The sequence below is a fragment of the Lutjanus erythropterus genome, chromosome 20 (assembly GCF_056507025.1).
Source record: "Lutjanus erythropterus isolate fLutEry1 chromosome 20, fLutEry1.hap2, whole genome shotgun sequence".
Classification (NCBI taxonomy): Eukaryota; Metazoa; Chordata; class Actinopteri; order Lutjaniformes; family Lutjanidae; genus Lutjanus; species Lutjanus erythropterus.
Genome location: NC_139336.1, coordinates 25,417,421 through 25,435,121, shown reverse-complemented (window position 1 = coordinate 25,435,121; position 17,701 = coordinate 25,417,421). Strand labels below are relative to the sequence as shown.

Here is a 17,701-nt window from a genome sequence, read left to right as displayed (position 1 = left end):
ATATTAATAAAGCCACCGGAAATTGAGTTTAAGATAAAATTCAAGCCCAAAATTGATTAACTGGACTGACAAAATCAGGAAATTAATTCTTAAATGAAAGGGGGAAAAAAAAACATAGAATGCAAACAACTGTCAGTCACAGGCAGCTAAACACAGAAAACTAAAGCGAATTAGATTTAAGTCTGCATTCAGTATGTCCCACAGTGAACTTCATACTTATTCATCTGGGGGATTTACATCAAGAAGCAATGACTGCAACAAATTGGGTGGTAAGAGGAAGAAGAGCACAGGTTTTTTCCAGTTAAGAAAAAGCAATCAGATCTAAGTAATCTAATGCAATCATGAGAAACACATTTTCACTTCGGCAATAGAGTAAAATTATGCTGCTGTAGTTGATAAAATTGACATCTCTTCTTCCTCTTTGATGATTTTCTTTCTGTAAGATTGCTGATTGACAGTTTCATATCCAGTTATTTGGGTGATGAAACATGAGCAGAGCAGCGGTGTAGCATGAAACCAATTCCCTAGAAAAGTGATATTTAATGATAAACTCTTCTGTAACTGTGAAATATGTGAAGGGAATAGTACAACACTTTGAGAAAATATGTTTGTACACTTTCTCACTCTCATGTCTCTAAGTTAAATATGAAGCTACAGCAAGGAGATGGTTAGCTTAGCTTAGCATAAAGACAAGAAGCTAGCCTGGCTCTGACATATACCTATCATGTCATATTAGCTGACCAAAAAGCTGTTTTACACTGCAGTCGACTTTCCAGTCTTTACGCTAAGCTAAGCTTACCATCATATTTAGCATACAAACAAGAATGATTTCAGTGTTCACATCTAATTTTTCCAAAATGTCAAGGAGTGTTGAAGCTTTGTTGTACCTTTTTCTTTGACTTGAAGACATTACATCTGAAGGAATTACTGGAACCATCTCTTGCGATGTAGCTGAAGATCTTCAAGTCCTGGGAGTCATGAGACACATAGAAAATCCTGGAAAACATGACGCAGATTTTAGAAACACAAAAGTTAGAAAAACTTGAACATGTAAAAGAAATTATTGCCTTTTTTACATGATCCACCCCTTGTTTATTGTTATGAATTACATTAAAACAAAGTATTATTATGATATTCTAACTTTTACATCTCTGCTGGCCTGCTTTGATTTGCCTTCTGAACCTGGAAAAATCAAAAGAGCTGGAAACAGGGTCTACTAATGGATTTTATAAGTTACGGGACTCTGAGAGGCTTGTCTCTCTTCCACCAAATGGAGCTACTTTGGTTTAGTTTTTTAGGCACTTACCAGGCTTTTACAGTATTCAGAGATACACTGTACCATATTAAATCAGATATAAATAATATGAAAGGAAAATATTTACTATTTCGAGTATAATACTTTATATAAATACATGCCACTCCTTGTATCTTATCTTGTACAGTTGTGCTGTCCACCCTGGTTTTGTTTAGAGCTGCAACAATTAGTCAACAGAAAGAAAATTAGCTGTCAACTATTTTTTATCATCGATTAGATATTTCAGACATGATAGTAAATGAAGAGTCTTTAGAGTTTGGCTTAGTAGTTGGACAAAAGAGGCAAATTGAAGATATGCACCAATATGGAGACTTTTTTTTACAAAACATATAATGCAGAAAACGACGACTGGTATGATTTGATAAAATTATTCGTTTAAGAAAACAGATTTCTGAGCACCTTTGCATAGTCAGACTGGTGCAAAATTGGTGCATATTCCTCATAAAAAAGATCTATTTTTATTCCATCTCAGCTGGTCATTTTCCTCTCTAAAATTGGTCTCAAAAATCCCATATTGTTCAGGCTCTACTGTCATCTGAAATAACTGCACTTATCCACCTGTCCTTATTCAATAAGTGGCTCAAAACAATGTCAAACGGTGTGCAATGACTGCAGTTTCTAGACTTACAAGTCAGACCAAAATATTATTATCATTATCACTTTAACATTAGTTCATTTTAAATTCTTAACAGAGATTAATCAATTAATGATTAATAATTAACATCCCTACTTTGGGCTCAGGGAAATGGTGGTGAGCATTTTTCACATATCTTGGATATTTTACAGACTAAACGATTATTTGATTAATTGCAAAAATACTCAGCAGATTGCTTGCTAATGAAAATACGTCTTAGTTTGCAGGGCCGGTTTCGTCCTTGCCAAGAGCACTGCAACAACAACACATTCTGCAGTACACTGGCAGAGCAAAGGTTCAGCCCTGCATCCTGATCTGTGGCTCCGCTGCTATAAAACACGTCCACTTGGGACCAGGCAAACAAATTGCCATCTACTAACAGAAAGTCACATGATACAGTTTCCTCTATATATCTCTACTGCACAGACACGCACACACACACATACACAGAAACTTCATTATAATTACATTTAACACACACAATCCCTTGAGGAGGTGTGGCTTTGCTAAATAAGATCCTCCCACAGATATATGCATAATTTACACACACACACACACACACACACACACAAGATGTTTAATGTTAAGACACTTTTAAGTGGCCGCCCACTCCTTTCCATCTCTGAGATTTCCATTTCCATGAAGAGGCTGCTTTTACGAGCCATAATTGCTTATTTCAAGCCAGCCCAAAAGAAAAGACAGAAAAAAGAAAGGAAAAAATCCTCATCGATTAATTTCACGTCTTCTTCAAGCAAAAATCATACTTTAATTTTTGCTCACACTCTTTCTTCTCTCCTCAACAGACCTGACACTTTGGAGTTTAATTGCTGCGAGCTGTTTAGCGGTGACTGACAGCTTCACAGGCCCGTTGATGATTGGCTGACAGGCTCCATCACCGCGTAAATAAACAGCGAGGATGAGGAGGGAATGCATTGTCTTTGGGCGCACATGTTGAGATTCTCTGTCAAACAAAGTGAAGCTTTGTTGTACAGATGGTCTTTAAATACCAGATTACTGTGAATATAATCTGAGAGTAGGAGTGCCTCACAGGGAGAAATTACATTCTTTAACATATGCTCTTCCAACTACATGCACAAGCTATAGATTATTAACCATGCTGCCTTATATATGTTAACTCCATTTGGCACATGCAGCACAGAACAGTCAAGCACATTAGTCCTGCATGGTAAAGTACATACGATGGCCTATAAAGCGAGCCTCAGCTTCATCCGCAGAGGCCGAGTGGATCTAATTTCCACTGAGAGACATACAATGTGTATTATCTACAGTATACTCACAGTAATTACTTTGGTTAGAGCTAACAAGAACATGCTGAGTGCAGAGAACAGACGGGAGAGAATATCAGGCAGTTTAATCCCCCGGGTGTATGAAGCGAGTGGCAAAGATAGCGAGATTTTAGATTTGTTTTACACACAGTGTGAAGAGATTAAATTGTCAGAGATTGAGAGGTGTGACTGACCTGTAGATGGGATCCTGCATGATCATCATCTTGCTCTCGTCCCACGTCCATTCTTTTCTCTGAACACGAGACAGATAATTGTGATTAAAAGGACAAAGCATCTTCTATCAAAGAAGTTTATGCTAAAACTGACCATATCTCAACAAAGCTGGCATACGACTTTTTGAACTGCCAGCCCAAATCTGTTTAGATCTAGATTGTATCCAGACTGATTTTAGAAAGTCATCCAAAAAAAAAGAGAGCTTCAGCTGTTAGTTGATTAATTAATTAGTTGATTGAAAATCAAAGTAATCATTTCAGACAAATCAAACATTTGCATTTGCTGGTCCCAGCATGTTAAATGTGAGGATTTGCTGCTCGTCTTTGTCATTTCTGACAGTAAATAAAGAGCCTTTGGGTTTTGGACTGTTGGTTGGATAAGAGAGGCAATTTGAAGACATCACTTTGAGCTCTGGGAAAGTGTGATGAGCATTTTTCATTTTTTTGTGACATTTTACGCACTACTTTAAATGAGGATGTCTCTGACTGACTTACTGAGTGATTGATTAAGTTACACCACTGGTCGGTCGAGAATGGAGATTCCCTTTTGGCCGCTGCTCTCTCAGAATGAACAGGTGCAAACAGTCCTGAATTACGTCCTCAAGAGGTAATACTTAAAGCATGAGGCACAGTGATGTGCAATGACGTCCTGCTGGGGGCACTGCATTGAGCATAAGCATAAACAAAGCTTTAGAGTGAGTCGCAGAAAGTCTGCCTCCTGTGTGGATCATGGATTCCACCACTTCCAATATCCATTTAAAAAGGGGCCCTAGAGGCCCTCATTTGAAATTAAAAGCCCTCTAGCGTTTCTGTAGCATAATAATTAGGTACTGAAATGCTGCAGAGATGCCCTGGCCTGAAAAATCTTGTTCTCCATTTGCAAGAAAACATGTTTATTTCGTGCAGACACCCCCAAAAAAATGTGATGCAAAGATGATTCCTACTAATCATTAATCCTATCACAATCAGAATGTCTATCAAATTAATTGTAATATGATTTTGGAACTATATTTCTCATGCTTTCACGTTGGAGAGCCGTGTCACCAGCATATGTAGTGACTGACACCTGTGTTGTTACCACAGCAACCTATGCAGATAAGTCTTAATGTCTGGACACACAAATCCAATCTGGTCATTTGCACATAACAGTGCGGACAGTCCGTCCTAAAGATCTGATTTGAGAGACAAATCTAATTTGCCTGCAGTATGAGCAGGCAAAGCCTTGGTGTTTACTCCCATGGAAAGTGGTTATATCTTGTTCCTTTTACAGTTTGTCACTGGTGACTTACCTTCTGTTTCTTCCTCAGCATCACCTTGACCCCATCCACAGACACCACGATGCTGACTTTCTTCTTCTTGATGTTCTTGGCCTTGAATTCGTACTGGAAAAACAGATGAAATAGCAGAACATCAGAATAGTGGTATGACATACTAGCAGCATCTTATCCATCCTGTGTGAAATAAGTTGAAATCTTTAAACAGTTTTGATGATTTGGCTGTAGCTGGTTACACATAACTGAGCAGAAACGCCTGAAAAATCTGTCATGATCTCACAAGAGCTTAGAAACCATTTACTTCACCACAGAAAACACCTTCCATCTGACATAATACCAGACTGGCAACTAATTATTTTCATTATGGATTATTCTGCTGAATACTAAAACGCTCCCAGAGCTGAAGATGACCTATTAAAAATGCACCTTTTGTCTGAACAAGAGCTTTAAACCCAAATATATTCAGTTTTAGTATCATTTGAGTCGAAGAAAATCAAGGAATCTTAACAGTGGAGAGGCTCAAACCAGCACAATTCAGAGACTCTGCTCTGAAAGATGAAGATTAAACACTTAGGCCGACATAAATTATCAAAATTGCTGCCAGCTAATTTTCTGCTGATTAACAAATTGATTAACTGACTAATTGTTTCACATGTAAGTGCAAGCATATGCTTCGAAATACACCACCCTACTTCCTCAATGCATTGAGAGTGTATGTCCTGCTGCACATTTGGCATGCTTAGAGAATTAAGGCCATAAGTAGGAACAATCTGTCAGCATTAAAACATGATCTGCAGTGCACTTTAATATATCAGCATCTTTAATAGCTTGGCAGCTCACAATAGGAGCACTGATGAATATTTGTATCCAAGCCAACAACAAAAAAACTTCTCTGCACCTCTCCGATGCCAGAGAAAGGAGAAAGGACACTCGGAAAGTTGCATAACAGAGATAAACAAACAACAAAGTTTGCCCAACTTCACTTGACTGTAATGAGAAGCAACAACAGTAGGTTAAAAAAACAGTTCAGGTGTATTATAAATTAGAAATTGGCATTTTTACCACGTCTCTGTTTTCCAGGGCCACAGAACATAAACTACGGCAGCTAAATTAAACAATAACATTTCAGTAAGAAGGCCCGGGATGTTTGTTGAGTGGTGCACAACAGCTGTGTCTGCACTGAGCGACTAACATGTTTCCACCTCGTCAGCTGGCCCGGCTCTCTGCTCAGGAACTTAGTGAGTCTGGCCTGTCGACTCAAATCAGTGTCACTTTTAAACACGAAGCAGGGTTCAATTTTTGTTCGCTACAAGATATCAGAGTCTACACTGGAAGTGCGAGGCCAAAGCCTGCTATCACCTTACAAAATGCAGGTGTCTGACTTTTGAGCCATGAATTTGGTTTGCTACTGTGGCACATACAAGGTCAAATAAGGAGCAATATCAGGTGCAAGTCAGCTGTCGTGGAAAACAGCTGGTTTAACCATTTAACACACATTTAAAGAAAAGGTTTTCTTGCTGAGAATTTCGTGGGAAGATTGATACCACTCTTATATGTGTCTGTTAAGTACGGAGCTGGAGCCAGCTGGCAGTTAGCTGAGGTTAGCATAGCTAGCTGTTTCCTCCTCCTTCCAGTCTTTAAGCAAAGCTAAGCTAACTATCTCCTGTCTGTATTTAGCATACAGACATAAGAGTGGTATCAATCTTCTCATCAAACTCTTTGTGAGAAAGTGAATTAGCATATTTCCAAAAATGTTCAACATCACGTGACAGTTAATCTTAAACCAACTAATTTCCCTGTCGATTAAACGGAAATATAAATTTAGCCTAGTGAAGTAGTCTAAACTCAACTAGTCCAAAAGTAAGACCACACTCAGTTTCGACGCCGTCTTTGTTCCACTTTCCACCTCGCTTGCCGGGGCTGCAGCCCCTGCTATTGGCAGGCGGCTGAGTAACATTTAAAAGGTGACAGTTAACTTAAATTGTTCATTAATAAAGTAATAATTAGTTTAACCAACCAGTATTTCTGGTGCTGACTAGCTAGGAAAACAAAATTTAACCAACTAGACGACTAATTGCACACATCCCTACTTTTAAGGCGATATAGTGAACATATTAGCAAACAGTTGCTTATTTAGACATCTAATGTCCAGTTATGGAGCAACATTATCATTCATTTGGGGCTGTATTTCAGGTCACCTGATGAATCTAAGTCCAATAACAGTCTGTTTTGGTCTCCATCAACTACTGAAGGAAATATCTGGCTCCGCCATGTTCACCAGCTAGCCGCTAACTGTGTCTGTCTGCTGTTTTGTGCTCCCAGCTGCCTGTTGCCAACGATAAGAGCAGTGAGACTGAAACAAAATGATAAAGTTGTAGCTGCACAGCTAAATAATGAGCTGAAACTCAAAATAAAGCTCTGCAAAGCCGAGAAGGGGCTGCAGATACAGGTGATGAATCTCTGCAGGTTCATCACTGCTCTGAACGCCTTTCACATTGTTTTCACCTTGTCATTTGATATATTAATTTTCATTATTAAAACACTGATAAGATTACATTTCAACATGTTTCTAACTTATATTTGTTACTACGCACTTCTAAACTGCCTTCATTAAGTCCATCTTCACGTCCTCTCTCTCCATCTAGTGCACTGCTGCTGCTGCCAAGGACGAGGACAGACAGCAGCGCATCATTTGCTCTGCCAACAAGGTGATACGGCTGCAATCTGCCATCCCTCCAGGACCTAAGACTGTGGCCGACCCCTCCCACCCCGCACACTAACTTTTTGAGACAGTCCCCTCCAGCAGGAGACTGCGGTCCAAAACCTCATACCAAAAGTACAGTTTCTTCCCATCTGCAGCTGGCCTCATGAGGTGGGACAGGCACCCTCACTGACACTCTCAAAACCCACTTCACCATTAATGAAAGTCTGCACACCTGACTCAATGCGTTATGTTAATATCTTGCATATTGCAAATATTCTTTTAAATGAATACTGTGAACTTTTGCATTGCTTTCATGTTTTCTATTTTATATTTCTATGTCTTGACTTTCAGTACTTGCTTTCATCTTTCTGTGTTAATTGCTAGGCACCAATATATTGAAGCAAACTCCTTGTACGTGAAAAACTATTTGGCAATAAACTGATTCTGATTTTGTACTTTAAATAAACTGAAACTCCCACAGGTCACTGGCCAAAGTCCAGACTAACTTTTGCCATTAACTTAAGTGAAATAGTCCAATATCTAGATTTAGCACAAGTGAGGGAAAAAAAACAACAAAAAGTTTGGACCATTTTACTTGTTCTTTTTCTTTTTTTTACAAAGTTGCTGCAGACAAAGTAGGCGACACTTCTTACTGGAGCTGGCAGAGTTTCCCAGAAAACAATAAATGTCCAGTCTGCTGTTTACCACATTCTGCCAAAATGTTAATATACAGTAAAGCGAATGGTCTCCGGCCAGATGAATAAGTAAAGTGGAGAGAGGAGAGAATTTTTAATATTGTTAAAAAAGGGAAAGGGTAAAATGAATTCCAGTGCGGAGACGAGGCGAGGTTAAGAAGATGGAAGCACAGAAGAAGATGAGGGGAGAGGTGAGCAGATAGGAGGAGACAGAAGGAGACGAGGTGAGGAGGAGACAGCTGCTGTTATATAAGGACCTCCTGCAAACTGTGACCTTTTCATCCAGCCGCACAAAGCTGCCGTGGAACAATTAGCAGAGCATTCAGAACAGGTCAACACCTATCAGACATGATGATGAGATGTGTCCTGACTCTTACAAATTTAACCGGAAAACCGTTTTTGGTTCCTGACAGAAGCTTTTATACAGGTTCCACTTGCAGCCCTTTCAGAGAGTTCTACCTAGAACCCTACATAAATGGTTATATCTAGAACCTATGTTAATAGTTGCACTCAATAACAGTCAATAACAGTTTTTTCCCACCAACATGGAACCGGCCATGTTCTAGCTCCGGCACCTAATTTTGAACTGTTCTGATCATTTGCACAGGTGTGGAAACCAGAAAAGTTGCAGGTTTTTGTTGGGTACCAAAGCGGATCCAGCGAAGGTTGCTAGGCAACATGCAGCGCCCTCCGTTTATGACATTCTTCCAAATATGAAGAACCTCCTTATATTCCTTGGGTTTCATCTAGAAACCACCCAGGGGGTTCTACCAAGAACCCTTTTATATTGCAAGGGTTTCCATCTAAAGCCCACACACAGAGTTCTATTGAGAACCATTTTATATTCCAAGAGTTTCATCTAGTTTCATCTACTATGAGCGCTTTTATATTATAATGGTTTCATCTAGAACCCATCCAAGGTTTCTTTTATTTTTTAACCAAGAACCCTTTTATATTATGGTCCGAAGAACCCTTGATGAAAGTGTTCTTCTGTAAGACTAAGGGTTCTTAATGGAACCCTTACTCTTACAATGTACCCACGAGAAGCCGTTTCTTCAAAAAGAGGATTCTTCAGAAGCTAACGGCTCTGGGTCGAACCTCGGCGCTTTAGGAAGAACCCTTTGGGAACCCTTGTTTGTAAGAGTGTATCTGCGAATGTGTGCACGGACTGACAGTAAATAAATGTTAAGACTTAAATGAGGCATTTTTTTTGTCACATCGGTTTCTACGTTTCCACACCTTCTTTGATGCTAATTTTCTGCTTGTGTCTATTTGAAATGCCCTGCTCTCCCTGCCCTGGATCCATGGTGATTAAAGTTTCAGTCTCTAATTATACAGAACTGAGTCCTGAGAGAGCTGATTAAACGGAGAATAGTTTTAGAGAGGGAGAGGAGAGGAGGAAACGCACCACGGAGACACAGAGACACACTAGCCAGAGTTTTAAAAGGAGGAATGGTGAAATGCTGCAAAGGGAAGAGAAGTGGTGTGGTGGCGAGATGAAAGCAAAGTGTGGAACCAAAAACCAGGCGATGAACGTCATTTATCCCCACTGCAAGATGCTTATGAACTCTGTGCAAAATCCACCGATATTGAAAAGTACAGCATTTCCTCTGGGGCAAATAATGAGATGAGGCAATTCACAGAAAGGTGACTGAGCAGAATAATGATTTTCGGGGATCAGAATACCAAATATGGAGCCCCAGAACTGATAAAAGGCAGCAAAAGGTTATCAGACTAGACTAAAATATATCTGGTCGCATTAATTAACAGTACTTTTAGTTTAATAGTTAAACTGGAGTTTCCTTTATCCTTCATTCAGCTGGTAGAGTACAACTTTTATCCGTCCTTTACAAAGAAATGTAATACTTTTATTTATTTTATATTCTTCTGTATGTCTGTAACAAGCTTGTGGTATTTTTCAGTTCCAGATTTCCAATTTTTCTGGTCTTAGCACAAGTTTAATCACTTATCTGTCCCTCTCCCACAGCTGTGTGTTATGCCCCAGAGTGGTGAGGTGTCAGATATCATGTCTGAGAATTTATACAAATTGATAAAATCAGACTGTCAAACCACTGAACTTCACAAACTCCAACAATGGTGTGATTCTTTTTAGCCTTAATATGTACCAATTTAAGATTTTTTTTAAAGTCTGTAGAATATAATATGATTGATTAATAACATGATTTGTAGGACAGGAAATCTCTGTCTTACGACATTCATTAATTGAATATTAAAAAATTTTTGACACACATTTTGCCATAAACAAATATTGCACCTCCAAGCCATATTGTGATTTAAATCAAATTTCGATTGATCTTGCAGCCCTAAAACAGATCTTTGTTATCTAACTCAAAGGAGGACCTCCTCTGCATTACTGATGTATTACAAAAATGCAAAAAACATAACATTTTTAATCTTTTGGGGGGTTTTTTTCACCAATACTTTTGTGCTAACTTCCCCATACTGGTGACAACAAACTGATGCTAATTTGCTCATGTAGCACACCTATTTTGAATGCTAATGTGTTATTCAATTAATTTTACAGAAATATATCAAAAGACAAAAAAAAGGCAGCTTTTTTAAATAGATTATGACCCAGTGAATCCAAATCAATACAAACATTATTAGGTCTACAACACCGAAGACATAAAACACACCTCTTTTTACTGGATTTTAGCGCCTGCTCTATTTTATATTACATTTTTTTAAATCAAAATTCAGCTTCAGATTCTTGTCTTTTTATCAAAAAATAGAGCCAGGAGAGTGAAATGTGCACACCAAGTGTTTTTATGTTGATTCTAGTTCCAAAGCGAACACTGTCATTTGTAACAAACTGTTATGCCACACATATTCTCCAGACTTTGCCAGCTTTGTCTCAAAAACATCCAGGGAAAACCTTGATCACCAAACTCTAGTAAAAATAACTAATGCATTTTAGCTGGCAAGTTAATGGTGAGAAAGTTATGTAGCTATGTAGTCCCAAAACTAATTAACTGACTAACAGTTCTGGGGCTCCGAAGCCAAAATCTTGCAGGCAACACCAATGGGAGAGGCTGAAAAGTAAAAAAAAACACCACACAAACACTTCCCGAACCCAGATGACCGCACATTACAAAGTCTAAAACACCTGCACAGTCAGGCAACTTGCTATCTTTACTAACACATCAGTGTGAAAACACACACACACACACACACACACAGCTCGTTTATAATTCACAGTTTATGCCAACATTCTGCTGATGCAAAATGGGATTTTGCAACTTCATTCAAAGTATGAAAATTTCATATTTTCTTTGCTTAAGTGCAAAGTGTTTTGAAATATTCAAGCTTTTAATGCACTTGCATTGTTATGGTTTTCCTGCTACGAACGACGGAGCAAAACAATTTAAAGCTCATGACATAAGTTCCCCAAAGCCTCAGCATGTCAGGGTAGAAAACCTTCAGCAAGGCATAGAAATACTCCAGAGAAGAGCTTAGTTTACTTTAGTCTGCTGCTACGGATTCTGAGACTTTCTGAATTATATTTGAGAAATTTAGGAGGATAGACTTTAGGAATAACACACAAGTTTTATGACTAATATGTGGATTGAAGAGGCATGCAAAGGATATTAAGAAGCACTCCTCAAAGATTTGTCTCAACACCTTAAAACTGTACCTCTGACGCTGACTGTGAGTACTGTAGTGCTGCAGCAACTTTCAAGCTTAAAGCAAATCGAGTGAGAGCATTTATTTCAAATCTTTCTCAGTCTGGATGTGTGCATTTAAGCCGTCAGACTCATCAGTCTTCCCAGACAGCGTAACAAATTTCAGCCAGCGTTCCTCTCTGCAATCTATTATGAAGGTGTCAGACAGAATAGTGATGGCTGTTGCTGTGTGCACAAGATGAAGGAAGGGAGAGCTGGCTCTCAGAGGAATTTTCAAACTCAGTTTAATAAATTGTGCTGCTTTAAAACAATATATTACAAGAACAAACCCGAGGAGACAAAAGGCCGTTCACTTTTTATTAGTAACATCTGAGCAAGCCAAGACAATAGAATTTGTTGTGACAGCATCAGAGCTCTCTTTTTCTGGCATGAATAATCAACTATGAAAAAAGAACAAGTATGTTCACTATTTAATATCTAAAAGTCGTCAAGAGCTGCGAGCGACAGCTTCCAAATCAGGTGCTTCAAGCTTCTTTGTTTTTGCCACAACATATAATGATCAGATAAATTATGACGGCTGAAAATTACACGGTTTCACTGCAAAATGCCTTAATTCTGTTTTGCTCTGTTTTCAGACACGTGGATCTAACGATGGCTAATGTTGGCTGATCCACCACTTCAGTCCAGACTTATTAAATGGATCGCCATCAAAGTTTGTCATTCACTGTGTCCAGAGGATGACTTCTACTACAACACAGCTTTGTGGATCTCCTGACTTGAGTTTTGAGTGACAGATCTCAACTACAGCAAGGATTACCGTGAAATTTGGCTCAGACGCTCATGTTTCCCTCCTCCATGTTTTTAACTGTAATAACCTTGGCAATCTTATTTTTTCATCTAGCACCATCATCAGGTCAAAATCTGAATTTGTTCAATACCTTATTTATGACCAAATACCTGCAAAATTAATTACATTCCCAGTTTTGATGCTATCATGCAGTTGCATCATTATTGTGCACAGGATACAGTTACTGGATGTAAATGCAGTTTATTACTACAGGATTTTGGGGGCAGTAAAACAAATTATTGTCGTTTAAAAGTCATGCAATAATACCTAATACCTTTTTCCATCATTCAGTGAGCGATTTTAGGCAGCACACATCCACATACACTCAATTTATAATACTTTATATATATAAATATTGCAGTACTTTCATCAGTTGCCATTCTGCGAGCCGGATGGGAAGCTTTGCCGAGACAGATGTGGACCGTGGGCTGCCAGTTGATGATCCCTGATCTAATAGCTCAGCCTAGCAAATAAAATATGAAATAATGTGTGTCAACATATAATAGCACAGTTAAGGCAGAGGCCTCTTATTGGGATGGTGGCAACAGGGTTATCAGGCAATTTTCAAAGCTGCCACAGTGGCAAAGCTAAAAGAAAGGAGTGTCAAAATCTCTTCCAGGAAGAAGAGCATGCAGATGTGGAGGATGGGTCAGCAAGATGGTAGGAATCAATAAACAGGAAGCCTGGACAGGTAAGAAATACACTGCAGCAGAAAATCATCGGATTTCTGGCAGGTTGACCCTCTCCACATAAGATTCCTGGTCCAAGCCACATATGAAACTAAGCCCATCAAACATGGGAAAGGCTGGCTACTAAAACCTGGTGCCAATGTGGAAACGGTTACTGTATGTCTGGTGCCAACCGACCAACTAGCACTGCAGATGTCAGTGCCTCATTTTGGTGGCACTTGAGCTGTATATTGACTAGTTGATGCTGATGTTACTACTACAGAAGCATCACAGCTTAGCAATAAGCCAGGTTAAATGTTTTGTCTTTTTTTAAAGCATGGGTTCAGGCAATGTTTAGGCACTGGTAATGTTTTATAGGTATTGTTTTAGCACAGGTACCAGAAAAAAAACAAAGGACACCCAACGCTATACATGGGACAAGAGTAAAAATGGCTCCCTGCCCTTCAACATCTCCTCAGCAGCTGGCCTTAAGACTTGGTCAACGGCCGCAACCTCTAGTTCCAGGCAGTTGCAGAAGCAGTTGCCACAGCCATTCAGTCAACCACCATCACAGGAAAAAATCATTAGTTATCTCAAAGTGAGAGTGAAACCCCGTGAGCTGAGAGTGGATCTAGGAAAACGACTGAAGTTCCTTGAACTCATTACACAAACAACACTTTGCCCAGACATGATCATCTTATCAGATTCCACCAAGCAGGTGATCATGTAGGAACTGACAGTGCCCTTGGAAGAACACGAGGAGGAGGCTCACAGGGGGAAACTTGCCAAATACTAGGAGCTGGAGGAGCGGTGCAGATGGTGAGACTGACGGGATGTCTGCAAGCCAGCTGAAGTGGGCTGCTGGGTGTTTGCAGGGCGCTCACTCTGCAAAGCTCTGACTGGGCTTGGAGGGCTTGTTGCTGCTGGGATGCAAGCCACGACTTGCTCGACCCCAGCTGGGTCACCTGTGCGAGAAGCTTGGATGTGGAAAGACCCAAAACCCCCCATGATCCTAGCAACACTGATGATTCATCCAAGCGCATCCAAGAGACGTATCTTGCAACCAGCACTGTGGATAAAAACTGTGATATGAACATCACTTCAAAGGAATACATTTTGAGAAATTCGCCTGCTCGCTTTCTTGACTTCTCTAGATGAGAAGGCTGATGTCTCTCTCATATCTGTACATTGAAAATGAAGCTATAGCCAGGAGACGAGGGCTGTGTAGCAGCAAGAATCTGACAATATGATGACACTTACAATTACTCTGTACTAAAAAGAACATCAAGTTGTGGTTTTCCTGGGAGCTCCTTCCTTTTATCTTTGGACAGAGCCAGGTTAGCCGTTTCCCCATGCCTCCACTCTTTGTGCTGATCTAACCGGAGATTGATCTTGTCATCTAACTCTTGGACAGACATTGAATGAGAGTAATTCTTGAAATGTAAATGTTAAACTATTCTTTCAAGTGTAAAGAATGATTCTTTCTTTGCACTGGGAGGCAGACTTCATGAATTCAAAGCAAATTTATTCTAGATTTGACCTCAGAGGCTATTAGAGCTGCAACGATTCAATTAATTGACTAGTTTCAACTATTAATATAATCACCAGTTCTTTTGATAATCAATTATTTGTTTTGAGTCACTTTTTAAGAAAAAAATGTCCAAATTCTCTGATTTCAGCTGCTCGAATGTGAATATTTTCTGGTTTCTTTAGTCCTCTATGACAATAAACTGAATATCTTTGGGGTGTGGAGAAAACAAGATATTTAAGGACGTCATCTTGGGCTTTGGGAAACACTGATCAATATTTTTCACTATTTTCTGACATTTTATAGACCAAGCAACTAATCAATGAATTGATAAAATGACTGACAGACTAATTGATAATCAAAATAATCACTAGTTGCAGCCTGAGAAACTATTAGTACCCACTTTCACTGAATTCGAGAGGTATGATCATGAGTATGATTGGTAATCTATCCGCCTGTCTACAGAGGACGTCCCAGAGGACATGAGGGATTCTAGTGAACTCCTTCACTTTCTAGAGGGACTGCAGCTCTCAGAGCAGAGCTCCCAGTCATTATGTGGAAGCAGTTATCCTGCAGATACTGTAAATAAACTTTCTGGCTCCAAAAGGTACCTGTCAACAAGCTCTTAATGAAAGGCCTCCAAGTCCTTCAGTTGATGTTATTTGGTTCACGCTTGAAAGTCTGACTTCAGAGGAATTTCAAAGGAAAACTTGGAAAAGGACACATTTTTTCCCTCCTGCTTTTCATGGATATTTTTAGAGTGAATAAATGAGCAGGATTTAGGTTTTGCAAACCAAATCGTGGATTAAGAAATTACGGGCGATCCCCCAACTCCCCCTCACCGATCCTGAAAAGCAGTGGAATGCAGGGTGCATTGTGGGTCATTGATGCTCCCCTGTAGTACCATTGAATCCATACAGGAGCACACAATAGGGCCTATAGATCGCAACCTAGCAACCCCTTCATTACAATTCTCAGGATTTGGGGAGTTCCAGGGAATTTCGCTGCTTTTTCCCCCCACTTCGGTTCACAAAGAGACGACTGTTGGGAGCAGAACTGTGCTGAGAAACACAACAGCTGTCCAACCAGCCTGGCATTTAACATAAAAAGAAACTTCTTGGAAATCAAAGTAGCAGGAAACAATCTGAAATAAAATTAGCACTTTTATTTTCTGTTACAGTCCAACTGCGAGTGCTTTTTTTCTTAAAAAACAGGAAATCACGTGTTTTGGCTGTCAGGCAGCTGCTTCTCACAATGTCTCATTAATTTAACAAAGAACTGGAGCTTTAATCACTGTTGCCCAACTAGTCTCTCTCACCCCGTGGAGCCGTATTTTCAGCCAGGTCTCTGAGCCTCGCAGCCAAACAGGGAGGACGGAGCGTCTCCCATGAGTCCCCCTCTCCGAAACCTCCGGAGCGAACTGGCACGTCTCATCATTAGTCAGCAGGAGTGTGATAAGGGAGCAATTACCTCGACAGTCGCCATGGACGACGACCTTGGCCTAGATCTGAAACGGGCAGGAGTTCATGTTTGTGCACGTTGGCAGTGTTATGTATTAAAAAAAAAGAGAGAAAGGATAAGACACAAGAGGTAGATATTGTGTGTCCATGTGCATTTAGATGCTTGCTGGTGCCTGTCTCTGCCTACGTGAGTGGTTTCCGCCTGAGTGCAGATATTATGGATTGGACTCCAGTCTGTTGGCAGCCTCCAGTGAGCAGCAGCAGTCTGGTCCTCAGAGAGAAACAGGGTGCTAACAGAAAACAGCCCGCTCACAGGGCTGCTAAACAGGGGCTTCTGCATGAGAGTGGAGATGAAACACTGGAATTTACTGCAGGGACGAAGAGCAACTGAGGCTTTTATTGTGAAATAAACTGTGTATTTTTCCCTCGGAGTCCACCCTTAGAAATAAGGGTTCCAAAAGGGTCTATCCACAAGCATTTGCTTCTGAAGAACCCTTTTTTGAAGAATGTACTGCCAAGGGTTCTTTGTAAGACTGAAGGTATCATTAAGAACTATTTTCATTCAAAGAAGATGAAAAGAAGAAATAGTTCAAATCCTTCAAGAAGTCTTTCCTCAAGGATTGTTTTTACCATAACATAACAAGGTTCTCAGTAGAACCCCCCTGGTGAGTTCTACATATAACCCTCTAGTGAGTTCTAGATAAAACCTTTGCAATATAAAATGGCTCTTGTTATCATCCCCTAGGTGGGTTCTAGATGAAACCCTTGGAATATAAGAAGGGTTCTCAGTAGAAACTCTTGATGGGTTCTAGATAAAACCTTCCAGTGAGTTCTAGATAAAACACTTGGAATATAAAAGGGTTCTTGGTAGAAGCCTTGGTGGGTTCTAGGTCAAACCCTTGGAATATGAAAGGGTTCCATTAAGATCCGTTCTCATCCAGAGACACGTTTCTGGATAAAAGAGTTTTGCTCTAATCCTAGAACTCATCAAGGGTTGAGTCTACCAGAACATAAAAAGAGTTCTCACTAGAAACTCCTGAAAAGATAAAATCCTTGGAATATAAAAGGGTTCTTGGCAGAACCTCTTTAGTGCATTATAAGGACAACCCTTAGAGTATAAAAGGGTTCTTGCTAGAATCCCCTGGGTAGGTTCTTGTTAGCACCCTTATAAGGTGGAAAAGTTCTGGATAGAACTCCCTGAGAGGGTTCTGGTCGGAACCTCTCACAGAAAGAATTCTCTGAAAGGTTTAGAGGTGTACTTGACCTTTATAAAACGGTTCTACCGAGAAACAAAGGGTTATCCTACGAGGACAAGCCAAAGAATCCTTCATGGTTCTAGTTAGCACCTTTATTTCTGAGAGCGCAGAGTTTTGATTGAAGCGGTTTGTTTCTGCTGTACTTTCATTGTTTTTT

General features: G+C 39.8%; 1 protein-coding gene across 1 annotated transcript in view; it reads right to left on the bottom strand.

The window, feature by feature from the left end:
- The window catches only part of LOC146308560 (carboxyl-terminal PDZ ligand of neuronal nitric oxide synthase protein), a 77,115-nt gene that overhangs the window by 33,771 nt on the left and 25,643 nt on the right, over positions 1-17,701 (bottom strand). Inside the window, exons 3-5 of the mRNA XM_084746431.1 lie at positions 4,758-4,850; positions 3,430-3,488; positions 888-996 (exon numbers count right to left, since the gene is read on the bottom strand). Of these exons, the coding sequence (XP_084602557.1) occupies positions 888-996; positions 3,430-3,488; positions 4,758-4,850 (261 nt within the window). The remainder of the gene's footprint in view (positions 1-887; positions 997-3,429; positions 3,489-4,757; positions 4,851-17,701) is intronic.